This window comes from Taeniopygia guttata, chromosome 33 (assembly GCF_048771995.1).
Source record: "Taeniopygia guttata chromosome 33, bTaeGut7.mat, whole genome shotgun sequence".
In the NCBI taxonomy this organism is placed as follows: domain Eukaryota; kingdom Metazoa; phylum Chordata; class Aves; order Passeriformes; family Estrildidae; genus Taeniopygia; species Taeniopygia guttata.
The window spans coordinates 2,744,784-2,767,002 of record NC_133058.1 but is presented as its reverse complement, the minus strand read 5'-3'; the positions used below and the strand labels follow the sequence as shown (position 1 = coordinate 2,767,002).

The following is a 22,219-nucleotide window of genomic DNA, read 5'->3' as shown; positions in this document are numbered from 1 at the left end:
CCCTTGGTTCCATGGGAGTTTCCCAATGGTTTCCTCTGATTCCACGAGGTCACCACAGTGTCCCAACTGACCCATGGCTCCATGAGGTTCCCCAGTGTCACCAGGGTGTCCTTGGACCTGCCTTGTCACAGCTGACCCATGGCGCCATGAGGTTCCCCAGTGTCACCAGGGTGTCCTTGGACCTGCCTTGTCACAGCTGACCCATGGCGCCATGAGGTTCCCCAGTGTCACCAGGGTGTCCTTGGACCTGCACTGTCCCAACTGACCCATGGCTCCATGAGGTTCCCCAGTGTCACCAGGGTGTCCTTGGACCTGCCTTGTCACAACTGACCCATGGTCCCATGAGGTTCCCCAGTGTCACCAGAGTGTCCTTGGACCTGCCTTGTCACAACTGACCCATGGCTCCATGAGGTTCCCCAGTGTCACCAGAGTGTCCTTGGACCTGCCTTGTCACAACTGACCCATGGCTCCATGAGGTTCCCCAGTGTCACCATGGTCGCTGTCAGAGGCTGGATGAGATCGATGTCCCGAGACACCTTGGGCTGAGCTGTCAATCAGTCACACAGCTGGGACAGTGTTAATCCAGCTCTGAACGCCCGAGCAATCAGAAGTCCCAGCTGGGGGGAGCCCCACGAAGGCCCAGGGGCGTAAAACCAAGGAGCACAAGGTCAGCTCCTGGTATGGACTCTGCCTCTCCTGGGGTTTGTGTCTCAGCCACACTGGAACCCTGGGAGCTGGGAGCCACATGTGTGTCTTTCTGTGAGCTTCTGTCTTCCTTTCTCTCTCTCTCCTCTCCTTCTAATGCTCTTTATATGGAACATTTTTGGGTACCTGAACAACTTAAGTGTTTAAGGCTTTCCAGGCTAAATAGGCTAGTGAATGAAGTTACTGCTATGACAAGTGCTTTGTGTTGGATTTGATTTGTATTAAATGCTTTTCCAAAGTTTCTTGTTTTTTGTACTTTGCCAGTAAAATTTTGGGGGGTCCCGAATGGGCGCTGAGGGGCACTTGGGGATCCCGGAGGGTCTGGGGGACACTTACGGGACAGATGGGGGCGGTACCGGGGCGGTTCTGTGGAGCGCGGGGCATGACGGGCGTTGTAGTCCCGGCCCCAATGGGGCTCTATTGGGCTGCGGGGCATGATGGGAGTTGTAGGCAAAAGAAAAGATGGCGCAGGCTCCAGGCACCGCCCCCAAAGCCATGATCGATCCCTGACGCTGATTGGTTGGAGGCTGCGATGGGCGGGAGTCACGGCCAATGGGAGGCTGTGGAGGGAGGAACAGCCCATTCAACCCCTCCAGTCCCTCCCAGCACAGCCCAGTTCATCCCCAGTACAGCCCAGTACAGCCCCAGTGCCCCTCCAGTCCCTCCCAGCACAGCCCAGTTCATCCCCAGTACAGCCCAGTACAGCCCCAGTGCCCCTGCAGTCCCTCCCAGCACAGCCCAGTTCATCCCCAATACAGCCCCAGTGCCCCTCCAGTCCCTCCCAGCACAGCCCAGTTCATCCCCAGTACAGCCCCAGTGCCCCTCCAGTCCCTCCCAGCACAGCCCAGTTCATCCCCAGTACAGCCCAGTACAGCCCCAGTGCTCCTCCAGTCCCTCCCAGCACAGCCCAGTTCATCCCCAGTACAGCCCAGTACAGCCTCAGTGCTCCTCCAGTCCCTCCCAGCACAGCCCAGTTCATCCCCAGTACAGCCCAGTACAGCCTCCATGCTCCTCCAGTCCCTCCCAGTACAGCCCAGTTCATCCCCAGTACAGCCCAGTAGAGCCCAGTACAGCCCCAGTGCCCCTCCAGTCCCTCCCAGCACAGCCCAGTTCATACCTAGTACAGCCCAGTACAGCCCCAGTGCCCCTCCAGTCCCTCCCAGCACAGCCCAGTTCATCCCCAGTACAGCCCAGTACAGCCCCAGTGCCCCTCCAGTCCCTCCCAGCACAGCCCAGTTCATCCCCAGTACAGCCCAGTACAGCTCCAGTGCCCCTGCAGTCCCTCCCAGCACAGCCCAGTTCATCCCCAGTACAGCCCAGTACAGCCCCAGTGCCCCCCCAGTCCCTCCCAGCACAGCCCAGTTCATCCCCAGTACAGCCCAGTACAGCCCCAGTGCTCCTCCAGTCCCTCCCAGCACAGCCCAGTTCATCCCCAGTACAGCCCAGTACAGCCCCAGTGCCCCTCCAGTCCCTCCCAGCACAGCCCAGTTCATCCCCAGTACAGCCCAGTACAGCCCCAGTGCCCCTCCAGTCCCTCCCAGCACAGCTCAGTTCATCCCCAGTACAGCCCAGTACAGCCCCAGTGCTCCTCCAGTCCCTCCCAGCACAGCCCAGTTCATCCCCAGTACAGCCCAGTACAGCCCCAGTGCCCCCCCAGTCCCTCCCAGCACAGCCCAGTTCATCCCCAGTACAGCCCAGTACAGCCCCAGTGCCCCTGCAGTCCCTCCCAGCACAGCCCAGTTCATCCCCAGTACAGCCCAGTACAGCCCCAGTGCCCCTCCAGTCCCTCCCAGCACAGCCCAGTTCATCCCCAGTACAGCCCAGTACAGCCCCAGTGCTCCTCCAGTCCCTCCCAGCACAGCCCAGTTCATCCCCAGTACAGCCCAGTACAGCCCCAGTGCCCCTCCACTCCCTCCCAGTACAGCCCAGTCCCTCCCAATACACCTGAGTTAATTCCCAGGCCCTCCCAGTTCCCCCCAGTGCCATCCATATTCCGCTCCAGTGCCCCCCAGTTATCCCCACAGCGTTCCCGCCCACTGTGGGGCAGCGGCACAGACGGAATGTCCTGCGGCCCAAATCCCTGCTCCTGCCACACAGTGCCCAGCCTTCTCCCCCTCCTCCTCCTCTCCCAGCACGGCACAAATTCCAGCTCGGAGGAGGCTTCCCCAGAGAGGGCTCCTGCTCCAGCCTGAGTGTCCCTGCAGAGGAACAGGGCATCTTTCAGGCACTTCCACAAGCTCAGGGTTCTTACTTCATGGGGAATCTGGGATGAAAATGGCCTTGTTAGGAAGGACAAAAGCAGAGGGAATGGGTTGGAAATTATTAGTAAAAATGTTCCATTGTACAGGGAAAGTTCACAAAATCATTCCCTGCTTTTTTCCTTTTCAGATTCTTTCAGCCATCCACTGAGAGGACCAGCTTGTTCTGGTGCTTTTCATGCACTGATTGTACTCTTGATTTATATCAGTGCTCGAGAGGTGGAAGCTTCTAAACTGAACACAGAAACAAACTCCCTCTGTCAGCCCATTTTCATCTTCTACATCACTTTCAAGATGTCCATGGGGATGTTGGAACGATTATCACACTGCTCTCCAGTTCTGGCTGCAGGCTCTGGAGATTCTTTCTCTGCATTCCCTGACAATTCCTGGGAGCCTGTCATGGTTTCTTAGGCTAGAGCAATAACAGTGAAAATCTCACCAATGGCACAACTGCCCAGCCCACAAGGAAAAGAAAGAACAAGCTATAAAGTTCTTCAAATATTTGTCCCACTTTTCTGCAAGAGTCGAGCTGCACACACGGTGTGGGAAGCCAAGAGAAGCTGCAGCTGGTGGCACATCCTGTGCCAGAAACTGTTCAAAGCTTCCTCATTCTCCAGCAAAGGTTCTTGGAAAGAGCAAACAGGACTGTGGAGAAGATTCTGGGAAAACTGAAACAGCTTTTAAGAAATGAAATTAAAATGGAACAAACAATCTAAGATGTTTTTCTGTTTCCTTTTATGCTCCCCTTTTCCATCTTGCACTACTTCCCCATCCCATTAATCCAAATGGATCTCACTTCTAAGAGCCACGACTTGGCAAGTTTTAGACACTGTAAAATACCATGAGCTACACACGGTTTGCCTTACCCTGAATTTTTTTTTTTTTTTTTAAATCAATGCTGGAGACTAAGTGCAGTGCTTGGGTCAGGTACAAATTCAGCATTCAGGGAATGTGCTCCGATAGCGTTTGACCCTCAGCAGGGACAATGCACAGCAGCGGCCGAGGGGATTCCTGTGTCCCTGTGCAGGAGTCCAGACTCTGGGTCTGGGCTGAACACGGCAAAGTTCCCGTGTTGGGACAGGCTCAGGGGCTGCCCCGGGGAGCGCGGGGCTGGGCGCGGGGGCGAGGGGGCAGCGGACACACGGACACGGGGACACACGGACACGGGGACACGGACACGGGGACACGGACACGGGGACACACGGACACGGGGACACTGACACGGGAACACACGGACACGGGGACACGGACACGGGGACACACGGACATGGGGACACACGGACACGGGGACACGGACACGGAGCTTCAGCTGCAGCAGCAGCAGCGACAGAAAAAGCAGCGAATTTCCCTCTCCCTTTCCCGCTGTCCCAGACCCTCTCCCGCTCTCCCTTTCCCGCTGTCCCCTCCTCTCCCACTCTCCCTCTCCCGCTGTCCCTCCCCTCTCCCCGCCTCCTTCTCCCCCATGCCGGGCCGGGCCATGCCCCCGGCCCGCCCCCGGCCCCGGGCGGGGCTGCCCCGTCCCCGCCCCGCCCGTCCCGCCGCGGTCTCGCCTCCGCCCGGCTCTGGGCGTGCTGGCGGTGGCGCTGCTGGGCGGGCATCAGTGCCTGGGGCTGGGGCGGCATCGCCGCCCTTTGGCTCCGCCTGGCCCGAGCCCGGCCCCGGCCCCGCCGTGGGCTCCGGTCCCGGCCCGGCCCCGGCCCCGGCTCCTCCCGGGCCCCGCGGAGGACACACGCGGCACGGCCGCTGCCGCCTCCGCTGCGGCTGCCCCGGCCCGAGCTTTGCCGCTCGGCAGCGCGGCCGCCGGCCCCGAGCCGCCGCTGTCCCGGGGCCGGCAGAGAACGCCTGGGCATGGCCGGCCCGGGGCGCTCGGGGGGCGCTCGGGGCTCCTGTCCGAGGAGGAGGCGCGGGGGCTGCTCCGCAGGTGCTGGAGGCCGTGCGGCGCTGCACCAGCTGCGGGGTCCTGCGCAGGGACATCAAACCAGGGAACATCCTGCTCGACCTGGCCACCGGGCAGCTGAAACTGATCGGCTTTGGCTGTGGCGCCTTCCTCCGAGACACAGCCTACACCCAGTTTGCAGGTGAGCCCTGCCAGGGGATGCTCCTGGGCATCTCATGGCCCAGCCGAGGTGCAGCACCGAGGCTTCTCCTATTGCAGCCGGGATGGGATTAATGCTGGAGCCAGGTTGATTTGGGTGGGGTGTGAGGGGGTCCAGCTCCCAGCCCTGCTGACAGCCTTCAGCACCCACTGTGCCCTGGGCTGGGGCTGGAGCTGGGGCAGCCAGCCCGACAAAAACCCCCATGGGGGTAGCAGAGAGGGGGGTCTGACCCCATGCCAGTTTGGTGTGCAGGTGAGGAAGGGCTTGGACTGCTCTGCTCCCCTTGTTTGCCTTGGCTTGTTAACATTTTTGGGGCCATACAGGCAGGGAGAAGAGGGGGTTTTCTCTACCTCTGAGTTTTTGTTTTGTGTGTCATGCTTGGGCCTTGCCAGGGTTTCTGCTGCCCTCTTCCAGCACCAGTGGCTTCTTTTCCAGCCCCGAGTCTGTACACAAGTCCCAGGTGCTGGCGAGAGGGCAGCAGTCGCCCCGTGTGCCACTGGGGCAGCCCCCACATGCCCAGGGGTGCTGGGGCCAGGCTCTGGGAGCAGCAGCATCCCCCTGATGAGCTCTGTCTGTATTTCACAGGAACCCTGTCCTACAGCCCACCAGAGTGGATCCACCACCAACGCTACCATGGCGAGGCAGCGACGATCTGGTCCCTGGGCCTCCTGCTGCACCACCTGGTCATGAGGAAGCACCCGTTCAGGAGGGGCCAGGAGATCATCTGGGGGTGGATCTTGTTCCCATGACGGCTCTCTCAAAGTGGATCCTCATCTCTGGCCACGGGGGAATACCAGAGCTGGGAAACAGCAGCAGCTCGAGAGCATCCTGCTCTGGCAGCTGCTGAGGAGGTGGCACATGTCCTGCTCTCCTGCTCTCCTCCAAACAGAGGATCCATGGGGAAGTTTAGGCCCAGCTCTGGGCACATCCAGCATGGCCTGGGCATGGGAACAGGGGGCAACTTCTCCAACTGACTGGTGATTGCTGGTTTCTCTCCCCACAGTGCCAGGATGTCATTAAGAGGTGTTTGTCCATGCAGCCCTTGGACAGGCCATCCTTAGAAGAGCTTTTCCATGATCCTTGGGTGCAGGGTGTTCCTCTGCCCTAGAAGATGGGAGAGATCCACGTGCACAGTTGGATCCAGGGGCTTGGCAGGTAACAGCTCCATACATCTCTTGCAATCAGTGGCAAAGCCAACCACACAGGTTTTGTCCTGCCTGTAGCAGGGCTCAGCAGAAGGGGCCTTGGGGGCCTTGAGGATCACATAGATGACAGCAGTGTTGCCTGTGAGTCCCACAGCACAGATCACAGAGTAGATCACAGGCAGGACAACGTAGAAATCAGCTGCCTGCTCCTGGAGGGTGAAGTTGAACCTCATGGTGTTTTCCGGATAGCAGCTGTTGCCTGCATTGCTGCAGGAGCTGTTCAGATCATCCCAAAAGGAGATGTTTCCCATGCCTATTAATCACAGAACACCCTCAGATGCCACTGAAAGCCTCTCTAGCCCAGGAGTGTGAGAGATTTTTTGTTTGGTTGGGATTTTTTCCCCCCTCCTGTGTGAAGCAGCTGTTACCTTATTTAGATGCAGCTTATTTTCAAAGGGGAGCTGTGAGGCTTCATGGACCACCTAACTTACCTCTTCCCCCTGTTAGATTTTGAAGTGACGAGGGGAGAAAAAATGTTTGGAAGACATAAGGCTCCATGAACCAAGAAAACAAGAGAATAGTGACTTTCTAAATAAGTCAAGGAACTCTTCTTTCTGAGAGCATTCTGGTGAGCTTTGGCGTTTCTTTGCTGGGGAGTTGAGCGGCTCCTGTTCAGCTGTCTGCTGTGAGAGTTCTTCAGGGGCTGGCCAGGAACAAAGAGGCAGAAGGGGGAATTTTGTGCCTGGCTGGCTGTTCACAGCCCTTGGAGGATCTGAGGGATGGCTGCTGTTTCTCTGGCACAGCGCTGGCTTCCCGGGCAGGAGCAGAAGCGTTCCAGTGGTTAATTAGCGCCTGCCTTTGTGTCGGAGTTCAGGCTCTTCTTGGACTGGGATTTCACAAACAATGAAGAACTTTCTGACACTGCTACTCCCCACTCCCAGGGTCCCCTAGCAAAAGAAAGAGGGGGAAAAAATAGTTCAGGGAGTATTTCTGAAATTAGCATTAAAGGGGATTACCCTGCAATCAAAGTACACCTTTAAGCAAGGGTGGGCTATGAACTTACTCACTCTGAAAACCATCCCTAGTACAAACAGCTGCCAGCACCCCAAATTGGGCACAGACGGACAGACAAACCTGTTAATCTCAGAAGTTCAGGATTAACCAGGGAAGAGGGAGAAAAGTACCCTGAAAGCAAATCCACTTTAGAGCCACAGCAAGAATCATTCCATCTGCAGTAGTTACCACATCCATCACTATTGCCTGACCCATACTTCCAAGAATTCCTCCACAGGGAATGAGCAAACAACTGACCCCTACCCCCACCGTAAAGATCAAAGGTTTGGCAACCAGTCTGCAAAGAGAAGTGCCTCACTTCTCTTGCCATTTATTGTCGCACAGCAATCAAGTGAGTGGGACTGCCGGCATTGGGGACAGAGGGCTGAAGTGTCCCTTACCTGGGAAGCGGCTCCGCTGCCTCCTCCAGCACCTGCTGCTTGCACTGGTGAGCCTCTTCCCTCTAATCCGAGTTGGAGGAGGGTGTCTGGGTTGCTGACGTACTGGGATTTGCAATCAGATCAACACGATGCTTCTGTGTGTGCGCGTTGTGTGTCTGACCAATTAGCGCTTGCTCAGATCAGGCAAGGGGGGGAAACAAGGGTTTTCTCTCTGCAGGATTATTAAATTGTCCATACGGTGGATGTTTCCTTCAGGAATGAAGGAGTTGTTGAGGGACAGGCAGCACCCAGGACTGGCTGAGTGAGGGATGCGTGAAACGGTGGGAAGCAGGGGGTTAAACTGCTTCAATAGGGAACAGTGGCTGGCTTTAACAAAGGGAGTAGGAGGAGGGTGAGCAACATTACACTGTGCAAAATAAACAAATAAATAGACGTACCTCTCCAGATCTGTGCTGTTTTCGGCTGCTCTGGGGGAGTTTGGCTGGGTTTCTCCAGCTGGGTCTCTGATCCAGCTTTGGAAATTCAGATGTGCATCCGGAGGTGCAGGAGTCCTGTGAAGCTTGTCAGAAATCCACCCCAGGTTATAGAGCAACAATGTAAGATTACCAGCATGTCCCTGAAGAAAAAAAGGAAAAAGGAAATCAAGAGTCTTTTGAGTCTCCTTTAGCCTTTAAAATGTTGCCTGACCTTTCTTTCAAGATAAGGCAAAGGAAAACACAGGCATCCATCACTGCCATACCCGGCTGAGTGCATTTAACCAGGAGAGCCAGCTCATAGATCTGTAGCCAAGAACTGTGTTCCACTTTGCTCCTCTTCTTTGGATGTTTTTATATTCTTCTGGCAAGAATATAAAAACTGGTGCACCAGTAGCTAGGTGGGAGTAAACCATTTCGTTGCACTTCTTAAGGCCATGGCTATAACTGACTTTTCAGCAGATGGGAATTTTTTTATGTCCAAGGTACAACTCTTCAAGGTATTTTCTGTACCTTGGCCAAAATTTAACCAGACATTTGGCTTAAGAAAAATGAAACAGGAATTGTATTGTCTAATTACATTGCATAGGAATGATATGGATGATACTTCTTCAGATGAAACATCCCTGGAACTTTCTTCTTGCCTATTTTGGGAAAGCTGGTGTGGTTTATAAGGAGTTGTAAATGAAGCAAGGTAGGTCTGCAGGGGGAATGTAGTTTCTAAGTATTGCTGTTGTCCTTTTTCAGAGAAAACCATACAGGAAGGCAGAAAAATTCAGGAGAATGTGATGTTACATTTGCTGATCTGTAACTATTCCCTGGGACAAAAGGGTCTTAAAGTAGTTTTCATCCACAATTCTTTCTATTTTTTCAGCATAAAGTATATCTCTGGTCTCTGGAATAGCTTAAAAGCTGTTCTTTCTCTTCCCCAACTATATTATCTTGGAATTGGCATCATGCTGCCATGGCCAGGGGTTGTGTGCCTGGCTGCTGTGTGTTTTAGGGGCTGGGAGCTGAGGGGGCTGCAGGAGCTGTGGTGCTGATGACGCTCCCTTGTGCTTTACCCTCTGCCTCACTCCTCATTATCCATAGTGAACATGCTGTCCGTGCCTTGCTTAGGATGTGCTTGATTAAAACAGCCTGTCAGAGATGAGATGGAGACTAATTAAAGCTCATTGCCTGGTGTGGTAAAGGGGCTTTTGTTTATATGCCCCAAACAAATTATTGGCACCTGCTTTTGGAGCTCCTTGCCTGGTTCTCCAACAAAACATTTTTGCTGTGGGGACAGCAATTGTCAACAGATCTAAACTCATGTAGAAAATTGCTTTGCAGTAGGAACTGTTCTACCAACAGAAAAAATATTTCCTCTGTGTGAGGAAATATTCCTCCGTGCATATAGGTGTGATGGGGAGTGCTGGAGAGAAGGCTGAGGCAATGTTTCATTCTTCTTATCTTCTCTGGCTGGGCATCCCTTGATTATAAATGTTACAGTGGCATAAAGCCCTGGAAATCAAGCACTGGTTTGAAGATGCTGCTACAAAGGGCAGGAGCTGTGTTTTCCCTGCTTGGACCTACTTTTGTGCCAACAGCTCCATCATCAGCACAGTGCGAAAAGGACAGAGATTTTATTCCTGGCAAATCCATGCCATGGAGATGGACTTTGCCTCTTGAAGTCCATGTTCACACTGTGCAGCTTGGGTCAGCTGTGCAAACAAAGAAAAGGCAGCGTTTCAGGGAGGGGGAAGTCCCTGCCAATGCTAAATCAGTGGTGCTTTATTGCCTTCATAAAGCTGATGTGCTGCTGGCTCCAGATAAAGGCCATGCACCATTTTAGAGTTATGGAGAACCTGTTTTGTTGGGCTCCTGCTGCTGTCAAGGAGTCAAGTTCATCTCAGGGACACAGATATACAATCAATAATCTGTTTACCAAAACAAAATGTTCTCCGCTGGCTGTCTTGCAGTCACTGGTTATTAAGGTGATTTATTTGGATGAAGTGTTCAGGCTTTCAAAAGCATTGCAGGTTAATAATAGAATCAAGGAGTAGTTTGGGTTGGAAGGGACTGTTAAAGGTCATCTAGTCCAACCCCCCTGCAATGAGCAGGGACATTGTCAACCAGATCAGATTGCTCAGAACTGAGCCATCCCACCTGGCCTCGAATGCTCCCAGGGATGGGGCATCTACCACCTCTCTGTGTAACCTGTGGTAGTGCTCACCATCCTCATTGTAAAAAACCCTTTTTTATAGCTAATTTAAATCCACCCTCCTTCTGTTTAAAGCCATCCCTCCTTATCCTACCACAACAGGACCTGCTGTCCTGAGAAATGTCCAGACCTGATCATGTCAAAAGGGCAGTAATTGCTTCTGGCAAGCTAAGTGTGCCTGGTCAGGCTACTTGTAGGATAACATTCACCCACAAGCTGGGAAGTCCTCCTGCTTTCCCCCAAAACCTCCCCAGTCTGACTGAACCAGGCTGGCTTAGAGAGGTGATGGTGCTCACCTTGTAGAACACCTCAGGGAGCCAGGCAAGAGCTGCAGGTGGTGAGGGGTACCTGCAGGGCAAATGTCTCTGTGGGTAAACTGGTGAATTGTGGGCAAAGAAGGTGATAATTGTCATGGATCCAGGGGCTGGTGACACATCCTGCCTGCCAGAAGGCAAAGGGGTACAGGGAGTGATTGAAGGAAAATGGGAGTAAGGAGTCCATAAAGGGCCTGTTTTTGTCAGGGAAAGTACATATCAATAACTGCCTGTCTCTGCAGGGGAGCAATCAACACAAAGGCCGTGTTAGCAATTCCCTCAGACCAGCTGTGATGGGGAATAAAAGCTGCAGCCCTGGGAGCTGCTGGGTGGCTGGCTGAAGCTGTTTGTTCCATGCAAGCCAGGAAAGAGGTTGAGAAGCTCCTGCAATGGGTTAGCCCTCATTCCCAGCACTTCTTGGAGACGCTGGCTCTTCTACCATACCTCCCCCAGCCCCGTGGCGCTGTCTGGGGCCACCCAGAGGTGCCACCAGCCATTGAGGGCAGCAAGTGGCATTGTAAGAGGTTGCCTGGCTTGCAGCAGGAGCTGTGCTGTCAGATGTGTTATTAAGAGAGCTCTGGTAGAGTACTCATGACAGTGGGAGCAAGGACACGGTGCCAGTCTTGCTGCAATTAATACATATCTGTGAGAATTTAGAGTGCAGAGGGAATGCTGCTTTAAACACATTAATTTTCTCTCCCGTTCCCTGCTGGTCTGGCTTCAAGCAGCCTTGCTCCAGAGAGAAATTAAAATCTGCTTACGTTCCAGGATGCTTTTATTCTCCAGCATTTATTCCTGTTTTTCTCCAGGGCTGGAAGTGAATGTGTACTTTGGTTGGTTTGCTGCCCTGAGCCAGCTCAGTCTGTTGAAAGCAGAGCTCTTTGGAAGAGGGAGGTTTCTGGAAGTGGACTCTCCCCCTTTTCAGTGCTGCTCATCACCTTTGTGGGGTGTGAGCAGCTTGGGGAATGGCCTGGGGCTTCCATTGTGTCAGTGCTGCCACAAGGAGTGGGGAAGAACTGTCCCATGGCTCTGACTGTGCCAGAGATGCTGCTGCCTCATCCTCCTTAACTCTGGAAGCAGGACAAGCTAATCTGCTGTGTCAATCTATGGGTCAATTAGGCATCTGGACTTGGAGCTTTTCTGCTTTTCTATCTCAGAGTTCTTCCATCAACCCATGTGAGTGACAGATTTTGAGTAATTTGCCTGTGGGACCTGTGAGGGCAAAGCCTTGGATGTGATGGGACCTGGTGCTGCAGTACTCAGGGGTACAGCTAATTGCTTCCTTTGGGAGTTCTCTTGACCACGGAGATGTTAACAGGGCTCTGTTTCCTGCTGCTTGCCTTTATCAGATGTGCACAGAGTGTGTGCAAGGAGGTTCTTCAGCACAACTGAAGATTAAGACATGAGGAGGAATCCTAGTTTGAAAGGATGAGAGCAAAACCAAAATAAAAGGATGTTTTTTGCCCAAAGTTAGCGTGAGTCAGTAGGTAGGAATCAGCTCTTCCCTGGATCCCTGTCCTTCCTGTGCTGCTGTCAGGTGAGGGTGTCCTGCAGTTCTATGATCCATCAGCATTCCTGGCAGGAATATACATTATTTAATTCCTATTAAGCTGGTTGTAACACAGCTGCTAAGAGCCCTTGGTGTCTGCCATGTCCAAAAGTCAAGTTGTCACTTTGACTTTTTTGATGCTATCTGAACTGTCACTTGTGAAAAGTCGCCCTTTCTGTGATTGCTTGACCTGCTTGGAAAAGCTTTGGGCCCTAAAAACAGCAGCACTGCAATAGGGCTGTAATGCATCCTTGGGAAAACAGCTGGGAGCCCTTCAGGGATCTCACCAGGGAGCAGGCTCTGTGCAATATATTCCAATATCTCTAAACAACAGCTTAATGTGCTGCCTTGTCTGCTCAAGTAGCAGAGCTCCTCTGGCCTAAAAGCCTCCTCATGAGAGGGTTATGGAGTGCAAATTGTTGCTGAATGAATTTGCTGCTTTGTTCACTCTGGTTTTCCCTCCCTTTTGTGTTATGACAGTGAAATGACTCACCTTCACCTTAGTATCATGTTTTAGAGAAATGGTCTAATATTTTGTACAAGGTTCATTGTGAAAAACCCCAAACCAACATAACAGATGAAATCTGTCTCCTGGCACAACGTTTTCCAGTGCAATTACACAGAGCTACTACCTTCCTCCACCCTCTTTTGGCCAATAGACATTGTGGACTAAAAAGTTTACAATACCATCAACTATTGTAAGAAAAAAAGGAAAAAGCAGAAGGCTTGGTTTGAGCTTAGTGAAACTTGATTTTAGCTTTGGACTGCAATAATTCATTACAGCTCTGTTTTACAGTTAATACCAGCCTGACCTACTTAAATAGGGCATCACAATTCTTGTGGTCATGTATGTGCTCATGAAAATTCAGTGCTAAGAGAGTGTTGGTTTTGTCAGTGTGATGGAGAAAAATGCAAGCTGGATAACTAAGGTGAATTGAGTAGCAAATGGTGTGCTATAAAACTCATAAAAATAATTTAAAATGTGAAATGGAAAAGGGAAGGGATTACTGCAAGGTGAGGTTTATGGCTGGTGCTCTCTGCTCATCTGCACCCCATGGTCAGGGCCATAGTGGGAGTGCTTGAGCCCGTGAGGGAGGGGCTGGATTCAGTGTGGGCCCCAGAAACAGCCAAAAGAGCAGTGACAGTCAGGAGCACCTGGCTCTTCTCTCTTTAAAAACTAATTTGAGCCCCAAGGCAAAGCCCCAAAATTTAATTCCCTGGGGATTGACACTGTGAGGTCTTTGACTGGGGATTTCACAGTGTGCTGGGTAAATAAAGTCCCCATCAGAAATCATCTTGATGCAAATTATAGATAACCACACCAAAGTTTTGGATGCTTGTGAAAGAGAAGAAAAATCAAAGAAATAAAGGTACACATCTGTGTTCTCCACAGGGAATAATTTCTGAAGTGCAGAACTCACCAGGCCATGCAGGGCCTCCTGCCAAGGGGAATGATTTCAGACAAGTGCTGACTGCGTGGGAGAAGCTGTTTTGTGTTGGAGGCCTGAGTTATCACTGAAGTTTTTCAATTCTAATACTTGGTAATATCAGTGTCATTTTGTCAGTAAGGAGCACACTCACTGAGACATCTCCATCTCCACCTGCTTCACAACTCCACTTGAAGGCAGATGAAAATTATTTCCTTGTAAATGACCTGTTTTCACCAAGTTCTGCAAACTCTTACTGAGGCTCCCTGCCATAAAGTTGATTTTCTATTTATTTTTTCCATTTTTTTTTTAAATAAGAAGAACTGCTTTCTTCTTGCAAATGTTAAGTAAATTTTTTCCCCACCTGGGATGTCTGGAGGTGCAAATCCTGTACAGAAACACTCCCCAACTGCATCAATAACCTTTTTGTACTGCTCAGTGAGTCCTAGAAAACTGCAGAGCAGTTTTGTGCCTCTGCAGGTTACTTGACAATCAATTCTCCCTCTCTGATAAATCTTAATTTACAGGGAGGATGTGATGAGCTCCCTCCTCTGCAATCAGGAGTTGGCAGTGCCCATTCTTCTGTGGGTTTATAGGTTCAGCAGAATAATATCATAGGAACAAAGGTGTTCTGCAGCATACCTGCTTGGTTTGCTCCTCATTTTATGGGGCAGACAGCAACCTTCTGCAGCCCTAAAAAGGGCAGGGAATTTTCTGGACTGGGAAGAAAAGCATCCATGAGAGAGGCAGAATATGATGCTGTTACCCATGGCTGGTGTTCCCACCTCTGTTGTCAGATTTCCCTTCCTTGCCCACCCTGAGTAATGGGTGGTTTGTAGTGATGTTGTCCATATTGAAATCGGTCAAGGAATTTCTGGACTTATTTCCAGCATGAAAACAAACCCTGTTTTGCTGGTTGTGTGAGGGAAAAATGATTTCAGGCAGAGAAAGGCAAAAAGGAGGTGAGAGACCAGTGAATTTTTTCCATGTGGCCGCGGGGTGGGAGAACAATTGTGGCATGGAGATGTGTTGCTAATGTAAAAGCAACAAAAGCGACTCAAAGAGTGAGTGAGCATCACTTGAGCTGCACCTCTGTCAGTAAGGGCTGGATAACTTCTGCTCCTTCCCCTGCCTGAGCACCTGTGTGGGGCTGGTTGCCCCTGTCATTTACCTTTCTTATAAAACAGTTGGCTTCTCAGACTCTCCTGGGCATTCAAGTGAGTCCAGGAGATGTGGGGGTGAGCTGTTAAGTGGGTTTGGATGGTCTTGGCTGTTAGGTGTTGCTATGTTTCCTGGTGTTCATCTCCAAAGCAATCCCTGGCATGCTGCTTTTGTGGAAGGCAGAACAGCTCAAGAGAAAAATGTGCTTGAAATTACCTGTTCTGGGGAAATGCAATATGCAATCAGTGCGGATTTTCTGCTAGGAACTGCTTGTGAACAAAGATGGAGCTTGAATTAGGGATCTGCCCTTGTGGGGGTCCCTTACACTGACACAGAGCTCTCTGTGCCTCTCTGGAGGGTTGTCACCCTACAGAAAAATGTCACTTCAGGAATCTCCTGGCAGGGCAGGGAGGGGGATTTGACATCACAACTGCATGACTGGGAAAATCACAGAGGCAAATTCTCCTTTTCTGGCCAGGAATGCCAAGGTGTCTGTCTGCTGTGTTCCACAAGTAGGAAATCAATTGCTGAGGGATTTCTGCTGGGAGATTTGTGCTTTATGAAATTCATGCCAGGGGCAGAGGACTGGGGAGCTGGAAACGATAGGGCTGTCTTCCTCCCCTCTGCTGCTTTAATTGTTTGTAATGATTTAATAAGCAGCAGTATTCTTCCCTGCAGCAAACACAGGCATGTGGCATTTTATTGCCTTTATTAGGGTCTCTGTTTGGAATTTCTTTGCTGTATTTCCTCAGTGTGAAAACTGGACGTTGTGCTGTCAAAATTCTGTGTTGAGCCAGCATCAAATCTATGCAACTATATGGGAAGGAAATAATAAGGAAAAATGACATGATTTAAACAAAGAAATTCTCTTGGCTTTGGCACTTTATGTGCACAAATGCACATCAGGAGAGGAAGAGCAAATCAGGTACAAGCTCCCAGTACTTGCAGAAGAATGAATGGAAATAACTTCCTGTTTAGGCTGGAAATTAAGAGAAAATTTGTACTCATCAGAAGGGTGTTGAACTAGAGCAGCTGCCTAGTGACAACAGACAGATGGAGAAATGAAACCCCACATTACAGGCTTTTAATGTGGAGGTTTTTGGATGTTGGGGTCTTTAGAAGCAGATCTTGTGAGTCCCATGGGCAATGCAGGTGGTTTCCCAGAGGAGCATCCCTGTCCTATGTCAGGGATCTGCTGCCCTGGTCCCACAGAGTAACTTGGGTTGTACCTGATGGCTCAGCAGAGCTTGGGGAAATGCCTCCATGTTTTTTGGATTTTAATGGCATTTGGGTCAAATTGAATTTATCCTCTGAGGGATGGAGCCTTGAGTTCTCACGGGTTTTGTTTGAACATTTCTTTAATCTGCCCCCCACCCCAAAAACCCCCAGCAGATCCCCTGCTCCTCCCACTCTGTCTCCCACATCTCTGTGATCCTCAGAGCTTTTCCCTGACACTAGAAGAACTGGAAACTGGCTGGGTTTTGTTGCCTCTTGGCAAGAAATTTGTCTCCTATTGTACAGCTCAGGGGGAAGGAAATCTCTTTCTCCCTTCAGTTTGCTGCAACAAAGTGTTTTGTTCCTCCTTGTGAAGAACTGGGAAGAAACACTTCTTTTTAAGCTGAGGGAGCACAATTCAACTCCCTTATCATTTTGAGCAAAATAACCAAGTTATTTATGTTGAAAGTCACTCCAAAATTTTAAAGAAATCTTTTGAGAAAATATTTCTCTTGATGACTGATTATGAGTGGCTATGGGAAGAAACTCTTTGCCTTGAACCACTCAAGGCAATAATTTCTTTCCAAGGAGTAGATGTAATTACATTTTCTGGGTAAAAAAAAAAAAAAAAAAAAAAAAGTAGTAGTGGACCGAAGGAGCTTCAAGCCCATCTCCACTTGCTGCCAATGACTGAATTAAATGCACAGGGCTCCTATCAGCTCTGCCAGACAAAACGTTGCTTTTGGGTTATTGGGGGTTTTGTCAGAAGTCTTTGTAGTATGAATAGTTCATACTGCTGGCTTCAGCTATTCCTGCTGTCCATCATATCTTGCTATTATAAGGCAGCTCTTTTCATTATGTTGTCTTTTAATTCAGATATCTGAACCTTTTTCTACTTCTAGTCCCAGTTTTCAGTAGGACAAACATTTTCTTATCTGTGAGTGTATTCAGTGGTGGCCACACAAGTGAAGCCAAGAAGCTGCAGGTGATAATTTATGAAACTTTGTATAATGGGAAAAAATCAGCATTCAATTTCCATCTCCTTAGAAATCTCTATTTCTTTTTTTTTTTTTTTTTGTCTCTTGTGCTCTTTGTGGCTGGTCTGAGTTTAGTGCTTGGAAATGCAATTATATGGATCCAAATTCTTTTGAGAGAGAATAATCTTGTACACAAAGCCAAATAATTTTAACTTTTTAATATTAGAGCAGTTTGACATCCAGGCATGGGGAGCTGGCAGTGGTTAGTACCTGGCCAGCCTCAAGAACAGAGAGTTCAGCTGATTTAAGTGAAATTTCATTCATTGGAAACAAAGTAAAATTGCCTCTTATTTGCTCAGCACTAAAAATCCACCTGAAGCTGATTGCCAATACTTGCTGCTGAGTGATGAGATGGCACCATGGGATGTCACTTGTAATGGCACCATGAAATGAGAGAAATATTAAAAATTGGTATTTCCAACCATGTGCAGGCCGTGATGTTCTGCTGTTGGCTTGGTGCTGTCAACAGGGCTGATTTTGATGGGTTTAGAGGCACTAACCTGGGCAGTGAAATGCACCTCATTGCATCTCAGGTCTCTGCAGGTGCCTTTATCTTCCTTCATGCTCCTCAGAACTGAAATCCTGCAAGGACCAAGTCAATCTGAGTCTTTGGGAAGGATCAGTAGTGATAGATTTTGGTGAGATTTGAGTCAGGAGATGTAAGTAGTAGCAGAAAGTGCTGTAATCTTCATCTTTGTGCTCTCCTACATGCTGATGCAGTATGAAGGAGGCAGGGATTCCATAAAGCACCTTCTGTAGTTCCTGTGGCAGAGAAACCAGTGGCAAGTTCTTTAATTTCTTAGAGTTTCAGGCATGTGTCATGTAGCTGGGCTGCTCCCCAGGGGCCAGGCTCTGCCTCTCCTTGCTCCTGCTGGTGCTTCCAAACTGTCCTCTGGGATTTTTATTTGCAAACCACCTCTGACCAGCTTCCATTTTGCTTTAAAAATTCAGCACCACGTTTGTGGCTGAAGAGGTCTCAGAGCTGGGGAGAAGGATTTGAGATGCAATTTGCATCAGAGTTGTTACAGAGGGGAAAATGATGAATCCCTCCTGTGTCTGGAACTGCTAATCTTGTTCTGAACATTGAAAACCTCTTCAGCTTCCCTCATTGTACCTAAATTTGATTACTGCTTTGATTTCACACCTCTTTCACGCAGGCTTTTCCTCTCTCCTTGGCTGGACTTGTCAGGCCTGAGAAGAGAAATTTTGTCGAGCCTTGGGACAGTTCCCATCCTCTATCCCGGCTCCCAATGCTGCTTGTAATGATCTTGGGAACCTGAGCATGAGGGAAACTGGGAGGAGTTTAGTGAGAGGCAAAGTAAGGCACAGAGGTGAAAGTAAAAGTGCAGAGTCTGGGTTACCAGAGTCTGCTGTGTTGTGGGGATCTGGGCCATGCAAAGTCATGTTTTTCTCTGTGAATGGCCGATTCCTTCTGTATCTCCTCCTGAAATTCCTGTGCACCTGGGCTGGTGCTGGAAGTGCAGCCACACAAAGTCCCCACAGAGCTGTGTGGGACCCCGTGGGAATCATTTCTTTGCTGCTTTTGATGAAAAGCTGTGACATGAACCTCAGTGTCAGGGAGGTGAGACGTTAATGCTGCTGCTGTCAGACAGTGCCCACACACCGTGTCTGGAGGCAGCTCAGGAGAAGATGAAGAAAAACCAGGATTAAAACCCATGTGCTACTGAACTCTATCAGAAACAGCTTGGAGTGAAGTCTGTGCAGTGACTGGGGAGGGCTGGATAAAGGGGCCAGCTCTGAGAAGTCTGTGGTACAGCAGCGATGTCCTAATACTGATCTTTGCACAGAGATGAAAAAGTCTCAGTTTGCATAGCCTGAATGTCTGGGTCTGGAAATTCTGCGTTGCACAAGCTGTGCTGAGCTCATCTGGCTCTGAAATATCATCTCTGCACCTTAGCCAGGATCAGCATCGGAGTTCTGAAGAGATGTATAAAGATCAGTCATAACCCAGAAGCACACCTCAGCAATACACATCTCTGTCAGGTGAGGAGGCCAAAAGCTTTCGTTATTGTTCTTGGAGAATGAATTCAGCAATTTAAAAATTCCCTCTCTTGGCATTAAAATACTTTAGTTTCAGCTCTGTCCCCGATTATCAATGTCAAGTGTTCCTCTGGGTGGTTGGGGGTGGGTTCTCCCCCTGCAGCTCTCTGCAGGTTGGTGCTAATTAGAGATGTTCTGTCAGGTTCAGATGTTTTGGTGCCCGAGCAGGGAGTGCAGAACAGGGATGACAAGCGCTGACATTTGCTGTGCTACAAAGTCCAAGGGACAAACTTGTGCCAATGAACGTCACACCTTTAACTAGGAGGATCAATTTGTGTTGTGCATGTCCCAGAGTCTGGTGACAGAGGGGGCTTCCAAAGGAAATCTCGGTCCATGTAAGACCGAGGCCCCTGTGCTGAGGCTGCCTCCAGGCTGGTCCAGCCCCTCAGGGTGCCCAGGAACAGGGGCTGCCCACAGCCCAGTGCACCTCGCTGGCCCTGGGGCTACCCAGGCAAGAGCCATGGATGAGGCTGTGCAGGACCACGCAGGCTCAGCCCTGTTCCAACATGGGATCCCACGGGACCGGGCACGCTGGGATTTGCCCCTGCAGCTCCCAAGTGTGTCCAGAGAGACTGCAAGGAGACAGTGACCTCTGTCAGTGGGACCCCTCTGTGCAGGTCCCCCCACTCCTGGGGTGGCTGTGCCAGCTCCCCCATGAACCTCCTGCCCTGGGAACCTGGAGCAAGCGGAAAACACAACTTTGCCAATGCTGCCTGTGCCTGAAGCAAATGGAAAGAGAACTGGGGTGTGAAAAATCAGGGTTGTTTATTTACAGAAGAACAGCAACGAAAACACAGAACACATTGACTTTTGTAAGAATATTTGTAACAACAACAATTTATTGAACGTATATACATAAGAACATATCTAACAAAAATATTGGAAACGTATTTACAGAAGACCAAACGTAGCACTAAAACCTATATCCTAAAGCGAACAACAAACTCTAAAAACTATGTACAAAATGGTGCCATCTCGGCCCGGGATCTCCATCAGTCCTGGAAGAAAAGCAGGTGCCATGGTCACTCCAGTCAGGCACAGAGGGCTCTTCCGTGTGTCCCCAGGCTGGCACAGTGGGACCCTGCTGCCAGAGCTGAGGCTGGCTGGGTCTGGGGGCTGGGCCCCAGGCACTGGGATGGGGCTTGTGTGGCCGGAGCAGGGACCACCCAGCCCAGCCCCAGCCTGGCTGCAGGGATCCCACTCTGCCTGTGGGGACCACGTACCTGTCCTGCTGCTGGCATCGGTCTTCATCCCAGGACCATGGCCTCCTCTTCATCTTCTTGATCAATTTCCATGTCCTCAGCGTACTCTTCCATTTCCACATCCGTGCCCTCTTCCACATCCACTTCCATCTCTTCCTCTCCAGTCTGTACTCCATCCACATCCATCTCCTCCTCCATATCAGTCTGTGTGTCCACCTCCATTTCTTCCTCTCTGTCTGCGACAGCCTGCAGAGGTAGCAAAACCTCAGAGTGGGGTCCCTGTCCCACGCCATCCCCCCAGAACTCCAGCCCACCCGGGCAGCTGGGGGGATCCACCTCCATGGAATGGCACCGTACCTTCCTCAGGACAAATGTGAACATCCTGCAGGGATGGATGACACAATCCAGGCCTTCGGCAGCTATGGAACCTGATGATGGGGGTATCCGGGGGCAGGAACAAGAAGGGTGGCAGGAGCGGGCAGGAGCAGCGTGCAGGGTGTGCTGACCCCAAGGCCAACAGTTGTGTTGTGCTGCTTGCTGGCTGCTGGCAGTTCCAGGTGGGACATGGATTGTGACGTGACAGTTGATCTAGAGAGTGTTTGGTTCCATGCTTAGCAACGTTCCCCCAGACCATGGTGCTCAGAGCCCTGTTCCCAAGGATGGGGCATCCACAGCCTGGGCCAGTGCCTCAGCAGCCTCAGTGGGAAAGAGCAGTTTCCTGAGATCCAACCTCAATCAGCCTCCTGCAGCTGAAAGCCATCGCCCCTTGTGCTGTTGCCACAGGCCCTGTTGAACACTCTGAACACTCTGTCCCAGCCTTTCTTGTGGGACCCTTGCAGTCCTGCATCAGGAACTGAGCGATGGAAGCTTTAGGCCCAGGTTTGCCTCTAAATGTACAAAATTAATAACAGTGGAGGGGAAGATGGTGGGACACTGGTTCTGCTCTAACTGGTGAATATTTTCTTTTTTTTTTTCTTCTTTTCTATCATGCTGATGCAGGTTGAAATGAAGCTTGGCACAATATCCATTTTCTTCTCCATTTGTGAAACATGGAACAAAGTCTGGGCAAGCTGATGATGCAGAGGAAAACCTGCAAATGTACTGGTTATCCTGAGTCTGGAGGATGAAGTTAAAGCCAGCCAAAAGCAATTTCTGGAAAGTCAAGCCTGGTTTACATTTCTTTGAGTTTTGCTATGCCATCTTCACCTGAGTCTTATAAAAAAGCAAACAAAAAACTCAAACAAAAACAGACAAAAACCCAAAAAACAAACCCACACAAACCAATCAAACCAATGGATTAAAAAAACCCAAATAAAACCCAAGGGAATGAGGAGTTAGTATTAGTTGTGAGGATATCACAGCAGGCAAATGGCTGCTTCCCACCATAAAAAGCCACAGAAAACAGCTGCTCCAAAATATACCCAACAGGAGAACCATAAAAGTGATACATAGCAACTTTGGGGGCAGCTCCCCATTCAGGTGAAGGATGAGCACACAGTGGTACAGCTCCAGCATTCCCCACCCTCCAGGCTGCTCTTTGCTCCTGATGAAAGACCCTTGCAGGTCTGTGGCCCCTCTCAGTGCATTATAAATCATTCCCGCAGCTCTCAGTTGAGCCACTGGCCTTTCCAGAGCGAGATCCAGGCACAATCCTACTGCCTGCTGAGCCTCTCTGGGAGATCCTGAGCATCTTCCTGCCTAGAGCCACAAAAGAGCTCAGGCTCTCCCTGAACTGGGTTTTCAGGGGAGGTTTCCATATCCCTGTGAGATGTGTTCATCCCTCAACACATCTGATTTTATGTACAATGATGTGTTTGGGTTCCTTCCCTACTCCTGTGTGCCAGTGCAAAGTCACCCATGTGAATGGAGGGTATTGTGAGCAGGAAAATGCATTCCTGGGTTGCTTTTTTGCTTCACTG

General features: G+C 50.5%; 1 protein-coding gene across 1 annotated transcript; it reads left to right on the top strand.

Annotated features, from left to right (window-relative positions):
* The first annotated feature begins 1,167 nt into the window (after positions 1 to 1,167).
* LOC140680242 (uncharacterized) lies at positions 1,168 to 21,464 on the top strand. Its single transcript, XM_072920718.1, has 4 exons — positions 1,168 to 1,183; positions 4,565 to 5,041; positions 5,645 to 6,214; positions 21,300 to 21,464. The coding sequence occupies exons 1-3, from the start codon at positions 1,168 to 1,170 to the stop codon at positions 5,806 to 5,808; spliced, it is 657 nt and encodes a 218-aa protein (XP_072776819.1). The 3' UTR covers positions 5,809 to 6,214; positions 21,300 to 21,464.
* Positions 21,465 to 22,219: the final 755 nt, after the last annotated feature.

Excerpts from the sequence above, each read along its gene's own strand:
- LOC140680242 (XM_072920718.1), top strand. Across the intron at positions 5,042-5,644 it reads AGCCTACACCCAGTTTGCAG|GAACCCTGTCCTACAGCCCA; the intron begins GTGAGCCCTGCC and ends TGTATTTCACAG.